The sequence below is a fragment of the Rhinoderma darwinii genome, chromosome 2, assembly GCF_050947455.1.
Source record: "Rhinoderma darwinii isolate aRhiDar2 chromosome 2, aRhiDar2.hap1, whole genome shotgun sequence".
In the NCBI taxonomy this organism is placed as follows: Eukaryota; Metazoa; Chordata; class Amphibia; order Anura; family Rhinodermatidae; genus Rhinoderma; species Rhinoderma darwinii.
The window spans coordinates 72,582,484-72,600,475 of record NC_134688.1 but is presented as its reverse complement, the minus strand read 5'-3'; the positions used below and the strand labels follow the sequence as shown (position 1 = coordinate 72,600,475).

Below are 17,992 nucleotides of genomic sequence, written 5' to 3'. Positions count from 1 at the left end.
CCTTCCGGAGATGCTGGGCTGATCGGCAGAAGGGTGGTTTGGGGCTGATAATTATGCATCCTCCCCACCCATAGACAGATCAGTCAGAGGGATTTCTAAAAGACGACCGAGCACATGTGGGGGGTGGTTGTTAGGTGGTTAGAAGGGCCAGGATCTTCTGCTGTGGCCAGATTCTGATTCCATAACAAGAAAAAGACAGACACTGGGGATTGTCTGACGCCCATCATAGAACAGGGAGAGCTTAAGGGTATGTGCACACACACTAATTACGTCCGTTGCTAACAGAAGTCTATGGGCCCGCTATTTCGGGTCGTAATTACGACCCGTGATAACGGGTGTTTTTATGGTCGTGTGCATGAGGCCCCGTAATGACGGGTGGCTACATGTGTGCACCCGTCATTACGGCAGCGTTGCTAGGCGATGTCAGTAAGGGTATGTGCACACACACTAATTACGTCCGTAATTGACGGACGTATTTCGGCCGCAAGTCCCGGACCGAACACAGTGTAGGAAGCCGGGCTCCTAGCATCATAGTTATGTACGATGCTAGGAGTCCCTGCCTCGCTGCAGGACAACTGTCCCGTACTGAAAACATGATTACAGTACGGGACAGTTGTCCTGCAGCGAGGCAGGGACTCCTAGCATCGTACATAAGTATGATGCTAGGAGCCCGGCTTCCTACACTGTGTTCGGTCCGGGACTTGCGGCCGAAATACGTCCGTCAATTACGGACGTAATTACCGTGTGTGCACATACCTTAAGAGTTTTTAGATTTCCCCAGAGTACTGGAACAGGACAGCAGTGACGGAGACATCATGAAGCCCTGTCTCCTGTGGTGAGTCCTGTAAGTTTCTCGGCTTTGCCTGATGCCTTCTGTGGCCTGAGAACTGTTGGACAGTGGTGAACCTGGCACTCTCCCCTCTGCGGGATTTGGGCAGCTTTTCTTCATGCGCTAAACTTTGATGTGGTATTTTTCCCTGTCGTTGGATCACCGGGTTTGGCCCTTGAACCCAATTTCACCTCCAGACGTTGTGTTTGGATCCTTAGACCCTGTGAGCTGGTGCTTATAAGTCTTATTGTCTTACTAGTGGGATTCACGTTGGTGCCTGGGAATGTTTTTGAAGATTTGTTTTCAAGAGACACAATAAAACTTATTTGATAACTCACCAGTCACCCATCCCTGTGTGCTCTCTGCTTATCGCCCCGTCAGTGACATTTCATAGACCGTCAACTCACCACATCTGGCAAGTGACAGTTATTACAGACACAACATCAGAGTTTAGAATTTGTCAACAAGGTATGGCGGTGGACATCTCAAAAGAGTTATTCAGATTTATTTTTTTGTCATTAGAAAGTATTTGTCAATGTTGGAAAATACATCTGCTTGCTGAGGTGGGTGGTGGTCTGTCTGAGCCTGGGGCCTGAATTCTTTTGGGGGGGGGGGGTCTGAATTAATTTTGGATAAACATTAAACGTCTCTGATGCTGAAGAGTGGATTATGATGGAGCGCATACAAATATGTATAAAAGAAAAACCTAAATTTTGGCCTCTTTCAAAAGGGAGATGTGGAGAAGTCTCTGCCATACACATCTGGCAGTGGGTTATTTCCAGAACGAACAAATCCAACATGACCTGCCCCTCTTTGCCCTGAGATCTGCCACTAGCGGACAGTCAGGGTTCTCATACACATTAGATTGTCAGCTGATGCTGCCAAAATCTGCAGGTTTGGCCCACTTTTATCTACTGTGCATGGCCAGCTTTACTCGAGTAGTCATTTAGTCATGATAATGCGTAAGAGAAATGTGCTGCTCTCTCAAGTCACTACTTGTGTTGAGAATGAGTAAGTTGGAGCAACAGACACTCCAGATTATCCCCCTTTCATGTATATCTATAATGTCACTAGTATTCACGACGTGCAGCGATGACTATATCACTGGGAACAGAACAGAGACCATTGTGATGAATCACGAACAACGGTCTGTTTGGCAGATTGGTCCTTAAGGATAATTTATGTGGATACTATTAATAGCATCTTAAATTTATAAAAATAATCTGTCATGAATATCACACAACCACGTCTATGAATACAGCTGAAAAGCTTCATTGTCAGGCTCAGGGGTTTACTTAAGATTAACAGATGCTTAATTCCAGAGCTGATCACATAGTTAATATCCTGTATCGTGGGGGCGACTGTTCTATTGTGTTGTAGGATGCATTTACAACTCCGCAAAAATGGTGCAAATTGTGCGACACTATCAAAACCGCACACCTGGCAATATAAATTTAGCGCAGCTTGCTACGCAAGACGCATTCCACTTCCTTACCCACCTCATGCCTGCTGTACATATACACCAATATTTTGTGCTGAAAAATGTCACAAAATGTCCCAGTGACAAATCAGATGTTTAACCCATTCTTGCATTTGGACGTAACTATGTCCATTTTAGCGGTGCCTTCCCGGAAATGGGTGGTTATGTCCATTGGATAACACAGGCACAGGAGCTGTGCCTACATGGGTGCCGGCTATACTATACAGCCGACATCCTGCCGCAACAGGCGGGACCAGAGTTACCTCAGATCCTAGTCTGTTAACCTTTTAGATGCTGCAGATAATAGCAACCATGGCATCTAGGCGTTGAACGCGTGCTCCTTTTGTTACCCATCGTGCCCTGCATCGCAAGCCCCCAGCCCTGCCATGTCTGTGTGCTTAGACCGAGTATAACAAAGCATTATATAAGCAAAAGATCAGGTTTTGAAGTCTCCAATTGAGACCACATACTTTTGACAATATTGTGCATATTTATGGGAGAATCATTAAGTAAGGATCTATAATTGAGCCTTCGGCGGCACCATGAGGAGCTTTGAAGCCCTGCAATGTGATGCCCTGGAGATAATTAGCAAGTGACACTACCGTCACTATGTACCAGTTTTGATCAATGGGCGATGCAGCATTCAATTCCAGGACACATCATCTTCTTAATAGATTATGAGATGATGAGAGTTATATAGTGAATTAATACACTCAGGACAAACATAGATTAGGATAATCAATAATGTAATATAGAGGCCTACTGCAGTATGACGGTCAACAATGTTATCATGTAGAAGTTTGCTTCTCAGAAATCAGAAAATGTCTACAAAGTTTCCAGTCAGAATTTGGAGTTGTACTGTTGTTTGTGGGTCTGTATGTACATGTTTACATGTCTGGATTGTGTGTTCATATCGCCAACACAACACATTATCATTGGGCTGTATTCTCTATTCGGCTCACGCCATTTCTTCTCACCTCACAAATAACCCTGTGTTTTGTAATGGGAAGAGCAATCAAAGAATATTATGGCATATGACTCAACCTTCAGATTATTCCATAATCCAAATTAAGGTTTGTCAAACCCCTTAATATTAGTCACTATGATCCGACTGTAACCACCGCTCATGATACGTGATATTTAAAAACTTTTTGACTACCGAAATGTGCAGAGCATGCAGTTGCTTACTTCATGTCTTCTGCACCCATCGAATAAGTCAGCCGTTACTGTCATGACTGTTTTAAACCTTAGATGAACCAGTACTGAAAGGATACTCCGGTACTGTGGTTTGGATATCCACACAGGATGCAGAGAATAGGATGTCATGTTAGAAATACAGTTGTCACAAAAGCAGTGAATAGTAACTATAATTGGTGCACTACATTATTTTTGCTACAGTTATTGCGTGGGGTAGGGAATGACTGAGTAACAGATATACATTTAGTAAAATGGCTAAACATTTATACATTTTAGATTTTTCATTGAGAATAAATCCTCTTACAGTACTGTACAAAAGTTTTAGACAGCTGAAGAAAAATGCTGCAACATAAGAATGCTATAAAAAATATAAGTGTTAATAGTTCTTTTTAATTAATTAACAAAATACAAAGTGAATGAACAGAAAAGAAAACTAAAAATCATTATTTAGTGTGACCAACCTTTGCCTTCAAATCAGCATCAATTCTTGTAGGTACACTTGCACAAAGTCAGGGATGTTGTAGGATTATAGTCAGTTGTATGATTAACCAATTATACCAAACAGGTGATAAAGCGCATCAGTTTCATATATAGGTTGAAACAGTCATCAGCAGAAATAGCTGTATATGAGACTTAAATCTGGGTGAGGAACAGCCCAACTCTGCTACGAAGGTGAGGTTGTGGGAGACTGTTTCATGTCACAGGTCCTACCATGGCATAACTAAGCACAGCAACTAAACAGAAGGTCGTTATACTGCATCAGCAAGATCTCTCCCAGGCACAGATTTCAAAGCAGACTGGATTTCAAGATGTGCTGTTCAAGCTGTTTTAAAGATGCACGAACAGGCAACGTTGAGGACCGTAGATGCAGTGATCGGTGAAGAAAACTTAGTGCAGCAGATCAGACACATCATGCTTACTTCCCTTCGAAATTGGAAGATGTCCAGCAGCTCAGAACTGGAAGAACCCAGTGGGAGCGAGATACACCCACCTACTGTTTGGAGAAGTCTGGCCATAAGTGGTTTTCATGAAAGAGTTTCGGCCAAAAAGCCATACCTTCGAGGTGGAAACAAGGCCAAGCGTCTTAACTATGCACGAAAAACATAGGAACTGGTCCTCTGGACTGAGTCAAAATGTGAAATATTTGGCTTTAACAGAAGGCAGTTTGTTGTACTGGAGAGTGGTACAATAATGAGTGCCTACAGGCAACAGTGAAGCATGGTGGAGATTACCTGCAAGTTTGGGGCTGCATTTCAGCAAATGGAGTTGAGGATTTGGTCAGGATTAATGTGTCCTCAATGCTGAGAAATACAGGCAGATATTTATCCATAATAGAATACCATCAGGAATGCGTCCGATTAGCTCCAAATTTATTCTGCAGCAGGACAATGACCCCAGATAAAAACGATCTGCAGTGTAATGAAGAACAAGGAGCCCTGGAAGTGATGATATGGCCCCCACAGAGCACTGTTCTCAACATCGAGTCTGTCTTGGATTACTTGAAGAGACAGAATGATTTGAGGAAGCCTACATTCACAGAAGATCTGTGGTTAGTTCTCCAAGATGATTGGTACAACCTCGCTGCGGAGTTCATTCAAAATCTGTGTGCAAATGTACCTAAAAGAATTTATGCTATTTTGAAGGCAAAGAGTGGTCACACCAAATATTGATTTGACTTAGATTTCTCCTTTGTTCATTCACTTTGCATTTTGTTAATGGATAAAACAAAACTATAACACTTCTATTTTTACTTTGCAGCATTTTTCCACAACTGCCTAAAACCTTTGTACAGCACTGTATGTGGATTTATTCTCAATGTAAAATCTAAAATGTTGTTCAAATGTTCAGCCATTTTATTTTGAAAGAAAGTTAAGAGAAATTGTAGCAAAAAAATTAAATAAATAATTTAATTAAGATAACAGTGAGGGTTTTCGGAAAAGGACCCTCACCAATCGGCAAACTGCAGAAGACACTTGAAAAGTTCTAATAAATAGATGAAATAGTTTCTATATTCACTCTATTGAAAATTATCAGTTCCTTTATATAACATAACATTTAAAAGTGATCACATCCATGATTCGGTGACCACGAGACAAATAGTAGCACCATACGGTGTATGACAACACATTACACATACAAATTAGTTTATTAAAATCAGACACTGTACAACATGAGGTGAGGAGCAGGTAATATTTAGGAAAGGAGGGTTTGCACTTGCTGTGGAGATCTATGGAGAATGCTTGCGGGTTCCTTGTAACTGTTAGCAGGATCCATGACCGCATCGTATAGTTCCCTGTAAGCTCTGCAGACCAGCTCAGTGGATTGTTTCATTATCTGTTCTCTGGTGAAAAGAGTATGCGTTCAGTATTATATTTTGGGTGTTTCAGTACATCTTTATTCTGTATTTCCAGTAATTCTCAAAACTATTTGTAAAACTATTAAACTACAGATAAAAAATGTATTCATTTATTATGTCTAACAATTAGCTGTGATACTCCTTTTTTACTATGTACAGTAGCCGATCCAGAACAGATTTCCTCATGGCTCCAACCAGCTATAACACCAGTGCCATCTGCAGGTTGTAAAAGCTACTACCACACATTGTATATGAACCATAGTTAAACTTTTTCTCCAGCTATAAATGGTAAAAATGCTATGTTTAGACAGCCATTAAATAATTGCACACTACAGTCTAGGATACTTAGAGTAATGTAATATGTGTTTGCTTACAGAAGGCCAATTCAATGAAATAGTAAATGGATAACCTTGAGCAACAACGGAAAATCACAGAATTATGACCCTCAGCTAAAAATAAAGAACATTACAGAAAAGACGATACACGTATTGTATATAACAACTATTGAAATAAATGAAAAAGCACACGTCAAACACTTGGGTCTATTAGGACTTCCCTTTCTATTAGCCAAACCACCTTACACTCTGAAGGAACATATTATAATAATAATCTTTAGTTATATAGCTCCAACATGTTCCGCAGCGCTTTACAATTTTATAGTTGCACGTTGACTCCCCAGTCGGAGAGCTGTCAGGAAGCCATTCAAGTGAATGGGGCTGAATTGTTATACCAGACATAGTAGCACTATTTCTAGAAAAAAAAAAAGGCAAATATATACTCTTTCTGATCTAACAAAACCACTTTAAATGGACCGTCCCACCTATTAGCGCACATGAACATCATAGACGGATGCCCCCCTCTGAGGGTTGCCTGTCCATGTATTAAATGGTTAGCTTTCCATTTAAATAGGCCGCATGTAATTCTGCATTTCCCCTTTAGTGGCCACTACAAAGGAAATATCTGGGCAAACATGTCTTACCCCAGCGATAACAGCCGATTTCCAGAGGTTAGAAAACCTCCCGCAAAAATAAGCTGATCGATGGGCCGGCCTCTATTTAAAAAGGGACAGTCTTCGTGAGACAACACTTTTATTTGAGAGAAACACTACCAGCACATACACTATATGGACAAAAGTATTGGGACACACCTCTTAATCATTGAATTCAGGTGTTGCATTCAGTCCCATTGCCACAGGTGTTTAAAATCCAGCACCTCGCCATGCAGTCGCCTTTATAAACATTTATGATATTTTAAAACTGAGAAACAGGAGTCGGACACACTTTATAACACAAAACTAGAAAAATATCCATTTTATTATCAAGATTTAAACAATGAGGGAATGTAAAATATTCGCAGAGGATCCAAAACAGGATGGGACAGTATAGGGCCACAAATATAATAATTAATTTCAGAGCAATAACAAAGTAATTAATGCATCCATGCAGAGTAAAAAGTGCATGGTATGAATGATGTGGGATAGGTAGTGCCAAGTCTATGTATACAAGGGAACCAATGCATGCTACATAACGCTTAGCGAACCATACGAAAACAGAAGAGGTAGACAGGAAGCACAGTCAAGAGGGTGGTGCCATCTAAGAAATAGTCATAAACAACTAAACTAATAGTCATCTGAACAAAAGTCCAAGTGAACGCAAACATGAATCGAAATAGTCCCAGACTAGAGTGTATGACCTGGTATGCCTTACCCATGAACATAAGATCTGTTCAAGTGGCCCAGAAGGACGGAAGATCCTACATGCTTGTATTTCTTATTCTTCTGGGTAAGTTATGCCGAAAGTTACGTGTCGGGACGCAACTGTTGTAAGTTAGGGACAGTTAATTCAGCCATAAAGGGTCAGCTAGTAGTCTAATAAACCACTATATCTCTGGCATATACTGGATGACAAACGTACATACTGCCGAGGAGACAGAGGTTGTCACGGTCGACTGCCTCCTCCTGTATGCGTGCTGGGGATCTATATAGTCTATAATAGACGTTGCACAAAATGATCAGTTATCAGTGAATAGGTTGTGTTAGCAAACAGCATTGTTCTGAATTATCAGCTGTTAATATCAGCAAAGGCTGGTATATACAGAAGAGAAATACATGGATATACCAATGGAATAATTCCCACTTTCTTCTATACAATGATGAATAGGAGTGTTTGTCTTAAGAAAAGAGGGCTTAATGTGCAATAAAGCTAATACTCTAATGTGGCGAGGCTGGTATATATAATGAGAACAGAGTGGGGACTGCCAGCATCTGTCCTGTGGAATAGCAAACAACCCACCTAACTTACTATCGTTGTACATTTTTAACAATACAAAAAGTATAAAATAAGTAAGAAATACAAGCATGTAAATGCATACATTTCAAGTGCATACAATAAAAGTTAAGTTTTTTTTTTTAATGACATCGCTTTTCCCTATCTACCATCCTTTTTCCCCTTATATTTAAATAACATCACCAAGCACAAAGCCAAGTGTCGGATGGAGTGGTGTAAAGCACGCTGCCACTGGACACTCGAGCAGTGGAAACGTGTTCTGTAGAGCGACAAATCTCGCTTCTCTATCAGGTAGTCTGATGGACGAGTCTGGGTTTGGCGAATGCCAGGAGAACGTTACCTGCCTGACTGCATTGTGCCAACTGTAAAGTTTGGTGAAGGAGGGATAATGCTATGGGGATGTTTTTCAGGAGTTGGTCTAGGTCCCATAGTTTCAGTGAAGGGAAATCTTAATGCTTCAGCATAACAAGACGTTTTAGAGACTTGTATGCTTCCAACTTTGTGGGAACAGGTTGGGGAAGGCCCTTTTCTGTTCCAGCATGACTGTGCTGTAGTGCACAAAGCAAGGTCCATAAAGACATGGTTGGGAGAATTTGGTGAAGAAGAACTTGACAGGTCCGCACAGAGCCCTGACCTCAAGCTCATCCAATACCTTTGGGATAAACTAGAACGGAGATTGGAGCCAGGCCCTCTCGTCCAACATAAGTGTCTGACCTCACAAATGCTTTTCTGGATGAATGAGCAAAAATTCACACAGACACACTCCAAAATCTTGTAGAAAGCCTTTCCAGAAGAGTGGAAGCTGTTGAGGCTGCAAAGGGGAGATCAACTCCATATTAATGCCTATGGATTTAGAATGGGATGTAATAAAAGCTCATGTAGGAGTCCCAAAAACTTTTGTCCATATAGTGTGTATATACAGTACTGTGCAAAAATTTTAGGCAAAAATGCTGCGAAGTAAGATTGCTTTAAAAAATAGAAGTGTTAAGTTGTTTTTTTTATCAATTAACAAAATACAAAGTGAATGAAAATAAATCTAAATCCAATCAATATTAGTTGTGACCACCTTTTGCCTTCAAAACAGCATCAATTCTTCTAGGTACAGATATAGCCAAGTTGGTCTTGACTGATAACTTGCTGTAGCGTGACATCACACAACAAAAGCCATCGAAAAAGTCACGTTAAAGTTTCTTGCCACTGTGTATTTAATGCATTAAAAGTCAAGTTAAAGATAGCTACACCTTTACACTTGCACACAGTTTCTGGAGGAACTCGGCAGGGGGGTTGTTACAACATCTTGGAGAACTAACCACAGATCTTCTGTGGATGTAGGCGCTTCTTCAAATCCTTCTGTCACTTTATATAATCCCAGTCAGTCTCGATGATGTTGAGATCAGGGCTCTTTGGGGGGCCATATCATCACTTCCAGGGCTCCTTTTTCTTCTTTACGCTGAAGATAGTTCTTAAAGAGGCTCTGTCACCACATTATAAGTGGCCTATCTTGTACATGATGTGATCGGCGCTGTAATGTAGGTAACAGCAGTGTTTTTTATTTAGAAAAACAATCATTTTTGACTGAGTTATGACCTATATTAGCTTTATGCTAATGAGTTTCTCAATGGACAACTGGGCGTGTTTTACTATATGACCAAGTGGGCATTGTGGAGAGAAGTGTATGACGCTGACCAATCAGCGTCATACACTTCTCTCCATTCATTTATACTGCAGATAGCGATATAGCTAGATCGCTATTTGCAGTCACATAAACACACTATAACGCTACTCATGTGTCATGACAATGAATATACATTACCTCCAGCCAGGACGTGACGTGTATTCATTCTCCTGACCACTTCTGTAGCGTCTGTGTGATTTACAGCACAGCACAGAGATCTCGCTGTGAATGACCGTTTACAGCGTAATCTCGCGAGACTACGCCTGCTGTGTTGTAAATCACAGAGACGCTACAGAAGTGGTCAGGAGAATGAATACACATCACGTCCTGGCTGGAGGTAATGTATATTCATTGTCATGACACATGAGTAGGGTTATAGTGTGTTTATGTGACTGCAAATGAATGGAGAGAAGTGTATGACGCCGATTGGTCAGCGTCATACACTCCTCTGTACAATGCCCACTTGGTCATATAGTAAAACACGCCCAGTTGTCCATTGAGAAACTCATTAGCATAATGCTAATATAGGTCATAACTCAGTCAAAAATGATTGTTTTTCTAAATAAAAAACACTGCTGTATTCTACATTACAGCGCCGATCACATCATGTACAATATAGGCCACTTATAATGTGGTGACAGAGCCTCTTTAATGACATTGTCTGCATGTTTGCGGTGGTTGCCCTGCTGCAGAATACATTTGGAGCCAATCAGATGCCTCCCTGATGGTATTGCATGATGGATGATGATCTACCTATATTTCTTAGCATTGAGGACACCATTAATTCTGTACAAATCCCCAAGTCCATTTGCTGCAATGCAACCACAAACTTGAAGGGAACCTCCACCATGCTTCACTATTGCCTAAAGACGCTCATTGTTGTACCGCTCTCCAGCCCTTTGGCGAACAAACTGCCTTTTGTTACAGCCACATATTTTAAATTTTGACTCATTAGTCCAGAGCACCTGCTGCCATTTTTCTGCACCCCAGTTCCTATGTTTTCATGCATAGTTAAGTGACTTGGGCTTGTTTCCACTTTGAAGGTATGTACATGGGTCTCACTGGTTTCTGCCAGTTCTGGGCTGATGGCACCGCTGGACATCTTCCGATTTTAAAGCGAAGTAAGCATGATGTGTCTTTGATCTGCTGCACTAAGTTTCCCTGGCCGACCACTGAGTCTACGGTCCACAACATTCCCCTTTTCTTTGAACTTCTTCAAAGAGTATGAACAGCACATCTTAAAAACCACAGTCTGCAAAGAAATCTTTGCCCGGGAGAGACCTTGCCGATGCAGTATAACTACCTCGTGGCTTGTTGCTGTACTCCGTAAGCCATGATGCCTGTGACATGAAACAGTCTTCCCCCAACCTCACCTTTGTAGCAGAGTTTGGCTGGTCCTCACCCAGTTTTAAGCATCCTACACAGCGGTTTCTGTTACAGTTAATGACTGTTTCAACCTACATATTAAAATGATGATCATTATAACCTATTTGGTATAATTGTTTTATCATATACCTGGCTATAATCCTACTAAATGCATGACTTTGTGCAAGTGTACCTAGAAGAATCGATGCAGGAAAAGGTTGGTCACACCAAATATGGATTTGACTTAGATTTATCTTCTGTTCATTCACTTTGTATTTTGTTAAATTATAAAAAAAACAAAACTATAACACTTCTATTTCTGAAAGCATTCTTACTTTGCAAAAGTTTTAGACAGTTGTGGAAAAATGCTGCACAGGTGTGTGTGTATTATATATATATATATATATATATATATATATATTGAAGAAAGTCCCACAGCACTCTGTGTTAGTGGAAAAAAAATGGTGGTTTATTAAGCCAGCACAAGCATAAACCACCATTTTTTTTACTAACACGGAGTGCTGTGGGACTTTCTTCAATATTGATCTATATCCCCTGATCTGATCACCTGCTTGCACCTGAGACCAACTTGGAAATGCAGAGAGTGTGTGTGTGTGTGTGTCTTGCACCTGAGACCAACTTGGAAATGCAGAGAGTGTGTGTGTGTGTGTGTGTGTGTGTGTGTGTGTGTAATGTAGTAAAGGTACAGTTAATCTGACATAACCTATAATATGTGAGTATTATAATGCAGCACAGAGGTAAGTGACGGGACGGAGCCAGGTGGGAACCTCACAATTTTAATGTACTTAGTTAACCAATAAACACTATCACTTCACTTTTTCTTGTAACTAACAGCTAATGTGACAACACTACAATGTAATTTTCGGAAGCACCCAGTGCATTGAATATGTATAAACGCTTTAAAATTGCCCCTATTTTACAGCACTTACAACACAAGAACACTTGTAACTCACAGGCTGCTATTTATACTCAACACAGAAGCCCATTTTCTTATGAATGTTCAACACACATGCTGGATTTTCATGCAGAGCACTTGATTTGTGCTCATGTGCAATTTCCAGACAGTCAACGCGATAAATATAAGGGTGATTTCTGTAAATTGTTTGGTTGTGATTTGTTGTTTGCATTTCAATACTAAATTAAGATTAAGATACAAAATCCAGCAGCAATGGACCCCCAATGATCTTGAGAAAAATAATTGGGTCCCGGTTACATCGGAGAGGTGATCTTGCATGTGTGATCTCTCTTCACTGCGATCAACTGGAGCGATGAACAGAACCCTCTGACATTTACACAGGGATTTATTTTTATACAATGGGAACAAAATTCAGACTGACATTCAGATTGGGAGTAAATTGTGGAGAAATGTGTAACTGAGCTGGCTAGAGCCCCTTACAGACTTTGGCTTCTCTTAATATCTTGATATAAATAATTCGTACAGTTTTGCAACCATTTTTTTTATTACTGTGCATCAAAAATTGAAGAATCCTTGCAAATGGTGTTGAAAATAACCCTAACATTTTTGCATACAGCTCCTACGCAGGCTTATGTGTTACAAAGTATGTTGGCATTATATAAGCAATAGGAAATAATTTTACAAGGATTTATTCTGCATCTATACTACTGTATAACTTATGCTTTCTGGCCATGATCAAAAAAACATCCTTATAATGCAACTTATATATTCTAAACTTAGTAAGGTCTATGAATACAAATAATCCAAAAATCACAAATGTTCCAGACTATAAGGATGAAAAACAGCTACACACAGACAGTGGTAATCTGCTACCAGTGACTGCCCAGTGCACCAGATGGCAAGCTCTATCTCATCGAATGACCCGCATGTTATCAAATTGATAACAGATACAGTTATTAAGAGATTAGATCAGACATCAAGACACGTGTATATGGAAGCAATAAATACAGATACATTTTTAGCCGTCTACTAAATCTACATGCAATATATTTTTATTACTTCATTCACTTCATTTAGAAATGACAAGATTATTTGAATTATTTTTTGTCTATATCTAATGATTTTCAACTGCAAATTTTCGGAAGAATATAGATGTGTAAATTATAAAACCAATTACAAGCAAAGTTGAAATCACCAGGAGCAATATACGCAGTTACAATTTTTGTAAAAGTCGGAACTTCCCCTTGACGTCTCATTATCTGACTCTGGGAAAGACAGCCATGCAATATCAGACCGCCACTAAAGGTTCAGGGGCAGCAGATGACGCCGGCTGATCTCTGCCACAAGCAGGATCAGTAAATGAATGAGTCTTTTCTTATGTGTCACAATACAATAATCATACTGTATTATTCTAATGCCGACAGTACATGTAATGTATTTTCTTGTCCTTCAAGTCAAAGTAACCATTCAGCCTCTTCTGGAAAACTCAACAATCACACTGCAAATCTGCTAATATTTGACACAACTCACAACAATAAAAGAAGGGCTAATGTGTCTAAGAACACCGACAAACTGTTTATAGTTAACACGAATGTTTCGATGCAAAACACCAGACGACAAATATAGTTGATGACTTGAAGGAGATAAGAATAAAGAGATGAAGCAGTATTATAATTAAGGTTCTAAGAACTAAAACTGTGTTAAACAACAAAACAGCTCCGTTAAGTAACAATCATTTACTTTAACTGCACTATCTGTATAATAGAATTCATTGGCATCACAAATGTCTCTTACAGATCTGTAAAGGCTTAAGAGTCTAAAGGGGTTTTTACACGATTATCGGGCAGACAAGCGTTAACATAACGCTCGTTGCCGATAATTGCCCTGTGTAAACAGGGGAACGATCAGCAGATGAACGAGCAAATGCTCGATCATCTGCTAGTCGTATGATTTTAAAAAACTAAAAGATTATCGTTTTCGGCAGCACATTTCCCTGTAAACAGGAAGACACGCTGCCGACATGATAATAATGGATGTGGACAAGTGATCGGAACAACGACCGCTTGTCCCCATCCATAGCTCTGTGTGACAGGAGCAAGCGAGCGCCGCTCAACGAGGTCTCCTTGATTGACGCTCGCTGCACCGGCCGATTATCGGTAGGTGTAAAAGGGTCTTAAGACGTGTAGTTCAGTAAATGCACTATATGATTCTACAGATCACCTGTACTCCCAATGTTTGCAGGTGGTAGAGCTGGGTTATAGGGGAAGCACAGGGATGAATGAGAGATTGCTACAAAGTTTTGTATGTTGTAGCGTGCTCACTGAAACCTGAAATGTCCCGCAAATGTTGAAAAGCAAATAAAATATTGTATCTACAATAGAGGCATAGTCCCACATTTCTAAACTGAAGCCCCTACCGCTCTGTACTAGACCCGCATGGCACGGTGGTTACTACCATATACTGTTTTGTGCTACACCGTATTATGGAGATATCCTCCCCGAGAAGCAATGCTTAAAGGGGAGAATAGCTCCATAAGATGGCGTCCGATAGAACATGGCATAGAATGAAAGTACTGTATGGCCCATAGGTTATTATCGGTGCCGTGTTACAGCTCCGTACAGCCCTGAGGTTGTACAGAACTGCAATACGCCTGTGTCCATGAGGCCTTAGACTTGATGGAAACATGAGATGTTTTAAAAGGTGCACATGCTTCTACCATTATCAACCCTCTATCGGTCTATGATCATTTTTATATTTACCATTGTTCAACAACGGAGTCACAATGATGTCAAACAATGGACAAATACAATGACAATGAAGTTGCACACTAGTAAAATTAAACTAATTTGCCAGTTAGGCTACATTCACACGAGCGTATCAGATACACCCGTGTGAAAAACGCACGTGAATCTGGTCCGTATGTGTTGCGTTATTGCATCTGTGCTTTGTGAGTGACATGCGTTATTCACGCACTCGCAAAGCTTTTTTTTTTTTCAATTGAATTGATGCGTAAATCACACACAGCATATGGATGTGCATCCGTGTGCTGTGCGTGATTTTCATGCACCCATTGACTTCAATGGGCGATAGGTGCGTGAAAAACGCACCAATATATGACATGCAGTGAGTTTTACGCCATGGAAACGCGCTGCGTGAAAAGTCCTGCATGTATGAACGGCCCCATTGAAATCAACGGGTCCGTGTGCTGCGCGTGATTTTCCTGCGCGGAACACACGGACTTTATTCACGTTCATCTGAATGAGCCCTTAGTCTGATCATTTCAATATATACAAGACCATCTATATTCATATTAATATTTCTTCGTTTGTCCTCGGTTGTCCTTTAGAATCCAACACAATCCCGGTCACAGCAATGCGATATTAGTTATGAGCGGCTCCACCTTCTATACCTGTTGCTTATACAGTAAATCGCTGACGTTCCCTGAACCTGTGGGGTTCACAACTTCATTACCAAAACTTACAACCACATACATAGGGACATTTTTATAGAAAGCGATTTAAGCTAGGATTCCGGGGTGTAAAAGGGACATAACTATAGCGGTAACAATCATAGCAGCTGCAATGAGGGACCCGTGCAGGTGCAGAAACGGATGTGCTGGTGACTCCAGCTCCACTCTCATTCTCCTTTGTGCAGGAGATCTGATATATGACACTTCACATTGTTTGGGTGCCGTTCAAGTAAAAATAGTTATGCTGCTGTATGCCTTACTAAAGTTCAGTTTACTGTCAACAAGGCTCATTCGTGACTTTGTTGTGGGACCCTATGATTCTAGTTCCGCCTCTGAAGAGCACCCAGAGGAAAAATGATAACCTTAGTTGTATTTAGACCCAGTAATGCAAGGCAACAGCACTAACCATCAGGAGTCGGATATCAAAAACCATAATGACAACTGCAAAGGATGATAGGAGTAATTTTCAAAACTATTTGTGGTGCTATAAGTATTTCTTGGGGATAAAAAATATGAAAACAGTGAAAATATCGAATAGAATCCATTTTAAATATTTATGCTGTCACGGCAGCTGTTCTTTAAACCACCCCTTTTAGCCAGCTGCACAAAATTCTGTAGAGAAATGTATATTTTTTTTATATGTCAACCAGTAGTGTTCATAAAAGCGGTAAAGTCGGAAAATCGGCTCCTAAAAACGATGAGGAAGAATGAAATTACCCAGCTCTAATGCTGAGCACTCTTCTCTCCAGCTATGCTGTTAAACATGAGCGATTATCCTTTGAACAATGCTTTTAAAACATATACGTCTTTATTTCCCACTAGATCAACTGGCGATGCCCGTTAAGCCATGCTGTGCCACTCAATCCATTAAGCAGCATGTAACTCTGCTCAGTACACGAGATCCAAAGGTTGCAGCCACAGAGTGGGCTGGATGGTTTATACGCAGATGAGTCTAAGTTTAGGGGGTCAGAAGCAGAAGTCTTAAATACGAATGAAAATAATTGTGAAAATGAACCCCTCATTTACTGTCAGATGACAATGTGTTCCTTGAGAGGCGGTGTATTCAACTGCCGTGATGCAAAACTTCCCAGGCACATAAGATTTACTCTGGTTATCTCCGCATAGTGTTAAAAAGGTCCAATTCCAGTGGTCCTGCTGGATAATAAAACAATGTACTATGGTGTTTAATGCAACTTTTTGTTTTTTTTATTAAAAAATAGTTTTATTTTTTGTGATACATCTACTACGTATCCTGGATACATAGAAGCTGTATCTTGTGCTGAAACCCGAATCCATCAGGTCAGCGGGACTGCCTGCTTCAGTGACAGCGGGTCCTGCAAGTCTCTAGACACGCTGTATCCCGCTGTTATCAATCACATCTAAGTTCATCGTTAACAGCGGGATCCTGCATGTATCCAGGATACATTGAAGCTGTATCCGAAAAAGTAGGGGACTTTGCGCTGTGTCTCTTTGATATTTATTAACAATAATTGCTATTATTGTGATTTTCAGTAGAGCACAATAAAAGAGGTTGTTCCCTTTTCTACATACAGGCCTAATGGTGATCAGCTGATCGCTGTGGACCCAGCATCAGAAACCCCCGATCAGCGGTTATCGCCAGGGAAGCAGTGGACGTCCAGTGCAGATACATCTAGTATTACATGACGCCCATTCAAATAAAATGTGACAATATAATATATAATGTAGTCGCACAGAGACGCTCACTGCATATAAAAGTTTCATCATCTCTCTCATAGGATGTCATGGCAGACACATGCCTGTCTTTACCAGCTCAGAGTTCCAAAAGTAAGAAAAAAAGTTATTGAATCATTGGCCACAATCATATGAATTCCATCCTTCCTCTGTTCACTTATTAACAGGTTCCCGACCGCTGGCCGTATTTATACGGCCAGCGGTCAGGGTCTCTAAAGTCCGCCGTATAGACTATTTACGGCGGCACTTTAGAGACTGTGCACGCGCGATCGCGTGCACACAGCTCTGTGCCCTGGCTGTTGCTAACAGCCATGGGCACTGGGCAGAATGTCAGGGGTCAATCTTTTGGCCCCTGAACATGTGATCGCTGTGACAACCAATCACAGCGATCACATGCATTTCTGCATAGAAAACAGTGTGCAGGGACCAGGGACCAGTGGGCAGAGTATCAGGGACCAATCTGATGGTCCCTGAACATGTGGTCGCTGTGAAAACCTATCACAGCGACCACATTTGTTTTAGTTTGACTTTTCTGGCAGTAAATCTCCTGCCTCTTTTCTTCTCCTCAAACATTGTTTCAGTTTGAGGAGAAGAGGAGACTCGGGAGAATTGCAGCCAGAAGAATACAGTTACAGTTACACAAAAAATACAGTTACACTCTAAAACATTCTCTGTATAGATAGATT

At 40.7% G+C, this 17,992-nt stretch overlaps 1 protein-coding gene across 2 annotated transcripts in view; it reads right to left on the bottom strand.

The window, feature by feature from the left end:
• Window positions 1-5,633: 5,633 nt before the first annotated feature.
• COG6 (component of oligomeric golgi complex 6) overlaps window positions 5,634-17,992 on the bottom strand; it is a 51,443-nt gene continuing 39,084 nt past the window's right edge. For both annotated transcript variants that reach the window (XM_075850043.1, XM_075850042.1), the window contains one exon: window positions 5,634-5,847. In XM_075850043.1, coding sequence (XP_075706158.1) covers window positions 5,700-5,847 — 148 coding nt within the window. In that variant the 3' untranslated portion in view covers window positions 5,634-5,699. The remainder of the gene's footprint in view (window positions 5,848-17,992) is intronic.